General features: G+C 60.2%; 1 protein-coding gene across 1 annotated transcript; it reads right to left on the bottom strand.

Annotated features, from left to right (window-relative positions):
- On the bottom strand, positions 1–5425 carry C3H19orf81 (chromosome 3 C19orf81 homolog). The gene is given in 8 exon segments (XM_031964106.1): positions 1–360; positions 953–958; positions 1027–1102; positions 1105–1147; positions 1337–1457; positions 1673–1751; positions 1872–2031; positions 5272–5425. Coding segments are annotated over 7 exon segments (681 nt in total). The 5' UTR covers positions 5272–5425; the 3' UTR covers positions 1–164.
- Between the last annotated feature and the right edge of the window lie 4252 nt (positions 5426–9677).

The raw sequence follows: 9677 nt of genomic DNA, 5'->3' as shown, positions 1-9677 counted from the left end.
TACCGGCTCATTCTTTATAATTAAACTTACAGTATCCACCCTCCCCTCAAGCCCTCACCGCCTCTTTCTAGGGAGGCCCCGCCCCCTCAAGCCCCGCCCCGCCCCGCCGCTCACTCCTCCCGAGACCCCCCCCTCGGGACGAGTGCGCAGGCGTGTCTCCGCCCTCAGTCTTCCTCGGTGGGTCCCGCCCCCAGGGCTTCGAGCATGCGCCGTCGGGCCAGGGCTCGGCGCAGGTGCAGGCGGTAGTCTCCGAGCAGGAGTTCGTCGTGGCGCGCCAGGGGGTGGGGGATCCCGCGGGGCCGGAGCCCGGAGCGCAGCAGGCGCGAGCGGGTCTGGAAGTCCGTGACCGTGATGAGCCACCTGCGGCGGGAGGGCGTGGCTGCGGGGAGGCCCCCTTGGCCCCCCCCCTCAGCCCGCCGGACGGTCCCCGGCTGCCTGCCCCTCCCCCCCCCGGGGGGTCCCCTGCCCCCGCGTGTGTGGACCGACGGGCCTCCAGGCCGGGGTTCTCAGGCCCGGGGACGGGGGCTCAGGCTCCCCGCTGCCCTCCCAGGGGTCTCCGTCCCAGGTCCGTCCCGGCTCCGCCGGGGGTCCCCCGTCACTGGTTATCCCTCCCCGGCCCCCCAAGTCTGCTCCCCTCGTCCCCCAGGGGTCTCCGCCCCTTTAAGGGGGGCAGAAGGTCCCAGGTGTGGGCCTCAGTCTCCCCTTGGAAATGCTAGGTCCCCTCCTTGGGGCAGCCCCCCTGCTGGGGGCCCTCTCTGGACGTGGGGCCCGGCCCTTGTCCGGAATCCCCGGCCGGGGCCCCTTTGACCGCTCCTCACAGCTTCGCCCCAGGGTCCCTCCCTCCCAGAATCTCTCTGTCTTTGGCCAAGGTGTCCCCTCCTGGCGTGGGAAAGGGGCGGTCCCTTCCGCCCGGCCATCCCGGGTTAACGAGTCCTTCCTCAACCGGGGTCACCTATCTCTTCCGTCGGTCAAGGGGTCGAAAGTCCTCCCCCCTCCGCTCCTCCCCCGGCTCCTGGGCGAAGTCACCCCCTTCCTTGCGCCCCAGTCCCGAAAACGTTCATGTTCGTGCGGATGCTTCCGCGCCCACTCTCTGGGCCTGGGCCTCCCCCTCCAGGGCGTTCCAGCAATCCAGGTGGTGGTCCTCAGGCTAGGGAGCGGGGGGCACCGGGGCACTCCAAAGCGGCACCAGCTCCTTGTGGGCGGGCTGCCGAAGGCCCGCCCCCTTTCTTTACCGGGAGCTCTCCCTCTGCTAGAGGTCCTGGGTCCGAGGTGGGGCTCCCGGGGCCAGCGGGGGGGCAGCAGGGGGGCATGGGGATCAAAGAGAGATGAGGCTCACCGCAGTCTCCATGCACAAGCAGAGGGGCTGGGCGGGGGGCGGGCTGGGGAACTTTCGGATGCATGGGAGCTCCCGGTCCAGAGCCTCATACTCCGCTAGGATCTGACGAACCTGAAGCTTCCTGGGAAGTTTGGTGGAAGGGGATGGAGGGAGAAAAGGTCAAGGATCAAAAGTGGCAACTCGGCTCGGGCAGACGTCGGGGACCAGTCGGGGCCTCGGTGGGCGGTGGTCAGAAGGGGGGCTCCCCGCGTTGGGACAAAAGGCAGGGACTAGAAAGCCAGAGCCGGGGCCAGACCCAGACATCCCAAGGTTCAGGTCAGAGGCCCTGCAACTCACGAAGATTTGATGGTTCTGCCCAGGCTCCGGACCTGAATGTCTTCTGGCGTCTCCAGATCCATGAGCAGTGGCCCCGCTCCTAGAGACAGAGCCGAGGCTGATGGGTCCCTCCCGACCATTTCCGTTTTCCCTTGCGCTCCCGTCTAATCCCGTCTAAAAGCAGCCCCCTTACCAGTCTCCCAGCAGCCCGAGGACTCACCTTCCTGCTGCTGCTGCTGCGGTGGTGGTGACTGCCGCTGCGGGGGGGACTCCTGCTCCTGCGATGACGGCGGCCGCGGCTGCGGCTCCGGCTCCGGCTCCGGCTGCTGGGGGGGCTGCGGCTGCGGCTGCTGCTGTGGTGGTGACTGCTGCTGCTGCATCTGTGGATAATGGTGGGGAGAAAGAGAGGTCACGGAGGGCCCCGGCCCCGACCCAATCAATCCTCCCAAGACCTGACAGAAGGCAGGGACAGTACAGCCCGGAGGGGCCCCCTTGGATGGGAATCTACATGGGGCACTGGCTCTCCTGCCTCAGTGAGACACCCATCTCTTCCCCCCCCCCACCCTCTGGATTTGTCTGGTCTCATCCTATCTCTCCCGTGTTATTTCCCCTTCCCCTCATTTTCTTCCCTCTCCACTTTTTCCATTTTCTCTACCTTCCTTCTATTTCTCTCTCCCTTTTTCCCTTTTTCATCTTTGACCCTCCTTTTCCTCCATGTTTTTCTCATTTCTTTCCGTCATTTCAGTCATCTCTCTTTCTCTCTCCTCTCTTCCCCTTTAGACCCTCTCTCCCCCATCTTTCCTCATCTCTCCATCTTTCCCCATCTCTCTTCATCTCTCCTCATCTTTCTCTATGTTACTCCATCTCTTCCCATGCCTCTTTGTCTCTCCCATCACTCCCATCTCACTCAGAAATAAACAAACAGAAAAGATTCAAACAGAAAATAGATTCTAATGGAGGGGGGAGGGGCAGGCTGGAGCACCTGGATACCTAGGTCCCAAAGGGAAGCTAGGAACTCGGGAATAGATTGTCCGAGCCCCTGAAGTGGAGGCAGACCCCTAAGTCAGTCATCCGGTCACTTCATGCCCTCTCTGGTGCTGTCCCCAAAGACTGGGGGAGCTGGGAGCCTAGACAGCCTCCAGAAAGGAAGAAAGGACCAGAGGTGAAAGCCTCTGCTGTCCCCAAAGACTGATCAAAACTAGAACCTCTGAGGCAGCTGGGCCAGGGTTTCTACGAGTCACACACCCCAGGGAACAATGGGGGTCTGTGTCTTCCCAGTCTGTCGGACTTTCTCTGGTCTGGGTCTGGGTCTAGTTTCCCAAACCGTGGCTCTCTTCGCCTCTGCCCTAATTGTGTTGTTCTTATTTAGCTTTTCTGGATCTTGGCCTTTCTCCCTCAGCCTCTACTTCTGTCTCCCCTTACCATCCCCAATTTCTCTCTACTCACTAGGACTCTACAATTATCTCTGGAAGGGGGGGTGTGTGTGCGTGTGTGTCAGTGTGTGTGTGTGAGAGAGTGTGTGTCAGTGTGAGTGTGAGTGTGTCATTGTGAGTGCGTGAGTGTGTGTGTGAGTGTGAGAGTGTGTGTGTCAGTGTGAGTGTGAGAGTGTGTGTGTCAGTGTGAGTGTGAGTTGTTGTTCTGATTCTGCCCACTTCATTCTTTGAGCCTGGTTTGGGGACCTTGTTTTTCTCTCTCCACTGCTGACCCATCCCTGGGCCTTCCATAGCCCTATGTCTCTGACTCTTTTCAATTATGTCTCTTAGTCTCTGTCCTTCAGTGCCTTCTATCTCCAGCTTCCTCCTTTGGGGTTCTGTGTGGGTCTAACTCTGTGTCTCTTCTCCTTGGTGTCTTTTTTTTTCTGAGGCAGTTGGGGTTAAGTGACTTGCTAGGAAGTGTCTGAAGCTAGATTTGACCTTAGGTCCTCCTGACTTCAGGGCTGGTGCTCTATCCACTGCACCACCTGGCTGCCCCCTTTGTCTTTCTCTTGTTCTCCACCATCTTATAAACTATGTCATTCTGATATATTGCTTATTTTTTACCTCCTGTCCACACATAATTCTTCATAAATAGTCCCCTGCCCCATTTTCTCTATATCTCTCTCTCTGTGTCTCTCTCTGTGTCTCTCTCTGTGTCTCTCTCTGTCTCTCTCTCTGTCTCTCTCTCTCTCTCTCTCTCTCTCTCTCTCTCTCTCTCTCTCTCTCTCTCTCTCTCTCTCCCCACCATGTCCCCAGCTCACTCCTGCCTGTGTATGGGGTTCTCTCTTCCTTCTCCAGCCCTTCCCTTGCTCTCTAAGCTCTAGGTCTCACCATCTGGGGCTCCATTTCTCCCTCTCCTTCTTTGGGTACACCTCACTGTCCCCATATTCCTATCGTCGATTGCCACGATTCCTTTTTCCTTCTACCGCCCTCCCTGTCCCTGGCCCAGTCTGTGCCATTCAGCATTTCCCTCAGTACAGAAATGGTGTCAGAGGTGCCCGGGTAAGCCAGCACCCTGACCACCAGGCCACGGGGCTGCGAGTGGCCCAGGCTGTCTGAGGCCGTGTGAGCCACCTGAATCTCCAGCTGTGTCTGTTTATGGGATTATCAGCGTCTGGACCTCGGCTGTTTCTAGGGGTGTGTCTGAGTGTGTGTGTGTTTGTGTATGTGAGTGTGTCTGTGATTGTGTTTGTGTGAGTGTGTTTGAGTGTGTGTCTGAGTGTGTGTGTGATTGTGTGAGTGTGTGTGTGAATATGCTTTTGTCTGAGAGGATGTTTCTGAGCGAGCCCTGCCTCAGTGGCAGGGAAGTTTGTGGGTCTAAGCAAACCTCCGAATTCTCCCTGAGCGGCCGGATCTCCTCTTCTGTTCCTTTGCTCTCTCTGCAGGCTGGTTTTTGTGTACACAAATGTTTCTTCAACTGTCTCTATGTACACAGGAGTCTCTATGTTCGTCCCTCTGGGTTTCTCTGCCTGCTGTGTCTCTGAGTCTCTGACACCACCCACGTGTCAGTCTTAAAGTTTGAAAGGCACGAGTTCCAGTCCCTGCTCTGACCCCAGCTGTGTGACTCTGGATGAGTCCTTTCCCTCTCAAGGAACCTCAGTTTTCTCACCTGTAAAATGGGGATAGCAATTATTCTGCACTATTTTCCTCCCTCATGGGGCTGATGGGGGTATGTGTGAAAAAAGTTTTCTACCTTAAACTCCCTAGAGATGGCAGCTGGGATTACACGTCCCCCTCCTTAGGCACACCTATCTGGTCCCCACAACAGCCATGGGAAGTGTGGGACAGGTTGGTTGTTCCCATACGATGAGAAGAAAGTAAAGGTCTCCGAGAGGACTGAGGCAGGCCCCCGGACAGGCCCCCACAGTCTAGCTCTCTTGTTTCCTACCTCCTCTCCCCACCCCCATCTAGTCCCTGACTTAGGCCCCCACCACACCCCCCAGTCTCTAGCTTCCTATCTTCCCCCCCTCCCCAATCTAGGACTTTGACTTCCTCTCTCCCCTTCCTCTCCAGCCTGGTCTCTAGCTTTCTCTCTCCCTGGCCCACCCCTCGCTCTATGGCTTCCCATCCTCTCTCCTCTGACCTCCCCTCCTCTCCACCACCCCAGGTCCCTCAGGGTTTGTGTCCTAGGAGCCCTCTACCCACCAGGCCGAGACACAGTCCCGGAAGTTCAGGGTGAGCAGGGAGAGCTGGGTCAGTGGGCCAGGCTTCGAGGCCTTAACTGGAAGGAGGAGAAAGGAGGAGAATCTGGGCCCAAGAAGATGTGAGCTCTTTGAGAACCAGGATGGTGTGTGTGTGTGTGGGGGGGGGAACCAGAATGATCTGGGGGGGGAACCAGAATGATGGTGGGGGGGAGGAGAACCGGGATGGTCTGGGGGAGACCAGGAATGATCTGGGGGGGAACCAGGATGGTCTGGGAGGGGGAACCAGAATGATCTGGAGGGGGAACCAGGATGGTCTGGGAGGGGGGAACCAGGATGGTCTGGGAGGGGGAACCAGGATGGTCTGGGAGGGGGGAACCAGCATGGTGAGGGGGGTCTGGCTTTGGCGTTTCAGCACTTAGGACGGTGCTTGGCACACAGTAGGCGATTTCTCGGCTGAGTTTCCAGTCCTCGGAGCACGTGCATGGGCAGGGGGCAGCGGCGGGAGCACTGACTGCTGTCTGGCTGCCCCAGGTTCCAGGGCAGGCTCCGAGGCCTGGGTCTCTGAGGGGAAACCGGTTTAGTTCGAGAACTCGGTTAAGGCAGGAAGACGCCTGGCTCCCTTGGGGGGGGGGGGGCGAGAACTCCTGGGTCCTTGGGGGGAAGGGGAGGAAAGACTGAGGAGCCAGGGTACCTGAGGGGCGGGGGCGGGGGGGGGGCAATGCCGGTAGGGGAGGGCAGTACGCCGGGGTCCCCGCAGAGGAGGGGTGGGGCCGGGAGGCCGGGGTCCGATCCTCGGGCTGAGGCTGGGGCGGGGGGCTGGGGGCGGAGCCGCCAACCTGCGGGCTAGGGGGGCGGGGGCGGAGCCGGGCCGGGGCTGCGGCGGCGGCTGCGGCGGTGGCGGCTCCGGCTCCGGCTCCGGCTCCGGGTGAGTGTCCCCGCGCTGCCGCCCCACCCCCCCCCGCCTCCGCGGGTCCTGCCAGGGCCGGGGCCGAGTGGCGGAGGGGCGGGGGGGGGGGGGGGGGGCGACCCCTCCCGGGGCTTCCCCCCTACCTGGGGGAGGGGCGGGCGCCTCCAGCCCCCGGGCGTCCTCGGTCCCCCTGGGCCGCGGGCCGGCACAGCCTCGGAATCCCAGGTGCTTCTCGGGCTCGCCGCCCGCCAGCCCCAGCCCAGGCTCCCAGCCCGGCGAGGCAACCCTGGAGGCAATGCAAACTCCATTTCCCAGTAGGCCTCGGGGCCGGACTGCCCCCACTCGCCTGGCCCAGAACCCCGGGGCCTGCTGGGAAATGGAGTCCCCGATCCCGATCCCGGGAAGGGGGCCGCGGGCTGCGGGCCGATTGGGGGTGCGGGGCACTCGCTATCCCGGCGGAGGTTAGCGAGCTGGCGGGCCGAGGAGCTCTGCGGAGGAGAAGGCTCCCTCCCGTCCGCGGCTGCCGCGTGAGCACAGAGCCGGGCTGAGGCTCCCTTCTCCTCCCTCCCCCAGGTCCTGTGGCATCTCCCAGAACGTGGGGGACCGGGCTGGGGGGGGTCGTCTCCCCTCCGCTCTCCCCAATGGGCTCTTCCCGCCCGCCCCGAATGCCCCCTAGGACTCGGCAGGAATAAGGACAAGGTGAGCGCCCCCGGGATCCCGCCGCCCTCCCTCGGTCCCCTCCGCTCCCTCCCGGTCTGCACACCCCTCTCGCTCCCTCTCTCTGTCTCTCCTCGGCTGGCTCCCAGGCTGTCCATCCCCCATCTCCGTCTGCGGTCATCCCTCTCCGCTGTCCCTGCCGTTCCCTCGCTGGTCTCCTCGCCTGTTTCCCCCGTATCTTACTCCCGGCGGTCAGTGTCCCCTCCAAGCCCCCCTGGCCGGCCCTGCCCGTCCTGCCCGGCCCTTGTGTCCATCTGCCCAGCCTTCCCCGGCCGCTTTTTGCAACCTTAACCCCTCTGTGCGGGTCCTGCCTGTCCCCTCCCCTCTATCTGTCTCGCCTTTTCCTCCGCTTCCTCGGCCATCGCCTCTTTCCGAGTCTTTGGTCTAGTGCCTCCCAGCTCCCCATCTGTCTAAACTTTCTCTTCCCCCATCTGTCCACCTTTTCTCTGGGTCCCTTCCCTTCCCCCTGTCCCGACTTCCTGTCTATCCCTTTCTCCCTCCGCCATTGACCTCCCTGTCCTGTTCCTTTGCCATTGGCCTCCCCGTCTTTGCCATTTCTGTTCACTTTCTGTTACTTGTCTGACCCTGCCTTGGCCCAGAGAACGGCCCAACCCTGCCCCCTCCCTTCCTCTGGCCCTGGCCCTCCGGCTGCTCCCCATCTTTGTCGTCCTCTCCATGTCGCGAAAGTGCTACTGCTCTGGCCCCTCGGGCGCGGGCCCTCCACACTCTGGGTCCCTCTGTCTCCTTGCACGGTCCCCGTGGTTTGTCACCCTTATCTTCTTGCTGTCTGGCCCCCCTCTGAACAGCCCTTGTCTTTGCCCGTTTCCTCCCTAATCAATCCACCTATTCCCTGTTTCTGTCCCCCAGAGTCCATCCTTTCTCGTGGCCTCATCTACCCCTTATTTCTGCTCTTTTGCTCCAAACCCCCTTCCTGGTCCCCATGTCCCATTCCTCACCCCCCTCCCCATTCATGCCCATCCCTTGATGATCCTCTTTTGGGTCCCTTTTCCTCCAACCTTGTCTTTCTGTGTCTGACCATCCCTTCTGTAGGTCCTGCCCCCCTCTCGCCCCCCCCCCCAGCCCATCCCTTCTGCCTAACCATCCTTCGGGCTGTCCTCTCGGTCCATTCTCTTTCCATCCCTTTCTCTTTCCTCTGTTCGTGCTTTGCCTGTCAATCCCTCATGTCTTCATTTGTCTATCCTCCTCCTGCCTACCATCTCTGGAGTCTGTCCCCCTGGGTCCCCTCCCATCTGCCCATCATTATCTCCATTTTCCTATTAGACCGGTCTTTTTCCTTGTCTATTTTTTTTTTTTTAATCTTTATAGCTTCCCTTTGGTCGGTCCTTATATCCAGCCTCCCTCCTATCCCCCAGCCAGCCAACTATTATCTCCATCTCCTTCTGTTTACCCCTTCCGTGTCTCCCTAGCCGTCCATCTCGGATGTCTATTCCCAAGTAGCCATATCCATATTTCTGTGCTATCCCTCAGGCTTCCTAACCTTTATCTCTGTTTCCCAATCTGGCCTTTTCCCGTTCCCTCCTCTCTTCTTTATGTCCCCATCTGTGTGGCCTCCTCCTGTCCCACCATCTGCCTAACTTTCTCTCAGTCATCTTCCTTCCTGTTTACCCCGGATCTCAATCTCCCCGTCCATTCCCCCGCTCCTCTTGTCCGTCCATCCCTTATTCTCTCCCCTTCTTTTCCTGTTGCTATCCATTCCGGTCTCCCGTGTCCCCAGCCAACTAAACTTTATGTGTTTGCCCTGAGAGCCTGCCCTTACTGAGGCTTTCCCTCTTTCTGGTCCTTTACCTCTTAGCTTGTCCCCAGCTGTCCCACTATGTCCGTCTCTTGGCTCTGTACCAACTATGTTCTTCCCTCTACCCCCCTTAATTCCATCATTACCCCTTATTTCTCTGTCTCTCTCTCTCTGTCTCTGTCTATCTCTGTCTCTGTCTGTCTCTGTCTCTCTCTTTCTCTGTCTCTGTCTCTTTGTCTCTCTGTCTCTGTCTCTCTTTCTCTTTCTCTGTCTCTGTCTCTCTCTCTCTCCTTTTCCCAGGACAGGACACCCAGCAGTCATGTCAGGGGACTATGAGGATGACCTTTGTCGCCGGGCTCTGACCTTAGTCTCTGACCTGTGCTCCCGGATCCAGGATGCTGATGAGAAATGCCAGGAGTTTTGGCGGATCCGAGGCTATCCCCGGCCCTCAGATGCAGGTCTGTCTCCCGGGAGAGCCCCCGGGTGTGTCCGAGCCCTCCCGAGCCCTCGTGTCTACCCGCTCCCCCACCTGCTGCACACTGGCTTGGAGACAAGGGCCTTCGCAGGACTTCGGAGGCAGCCAGAAGGGGGGGCTTCCAGCTTTCCCCAATGTGGGCTTTGGGAAAGAGTTCTCCATTGGGATTCCAAAGAGCCAGGTTGCAAGTCTCCTGTAGCCGGGAGTCCTGGACGAGCCACCGTCCCCGGCTTCCAAGGGGCCCCTTAGTGAACCCACTCTGGACTAGACGCCTGGGCCATGGTTTCCAGCTCTCAGTGTTATCCCATAATCCCCTTGTCTTGGCTTCCCAGCTTCCCCTTTGAAGGGAAGTCCTCCATGTTCCCTTTCTTCCCCGGTTGCCCCCGGCCTCCCGGCTGGCGGGGGAAGGGAGGGCTGCTGTTTGGTCGCCCTCCTGCCTTTTGCCTCCACTTTCCCCCAGGCGGTCCCTCCATCTTAATGTGAATTGGTCAGAGGCCCCGAAGGCTAGGGGAAGGAGAAAGGGGCGAGACAGGGAGGAAGGGGGCCCCTGGGGGC

This window comes from Sarcophilus harrisii, chromosome 3 (genome assembly GCF_902635505.1).
Source record: "Sarcophilus harrisii chromosome 3, mSarHar1.11, whole genome shotgun sequence".
NCBI classification, from domain to species: domain Eukaryota; kingdom Metazoa; phylum Chordata; class Mammalia; order Dasyuromorphia; family Dasyuridae; genus Sarcophilus; species Sarcophilus harrisii.
Note: the sequence above shows the minus strand (reverse complement) of the source record. Positions and strands in the feature narration are given on the sequence as shown.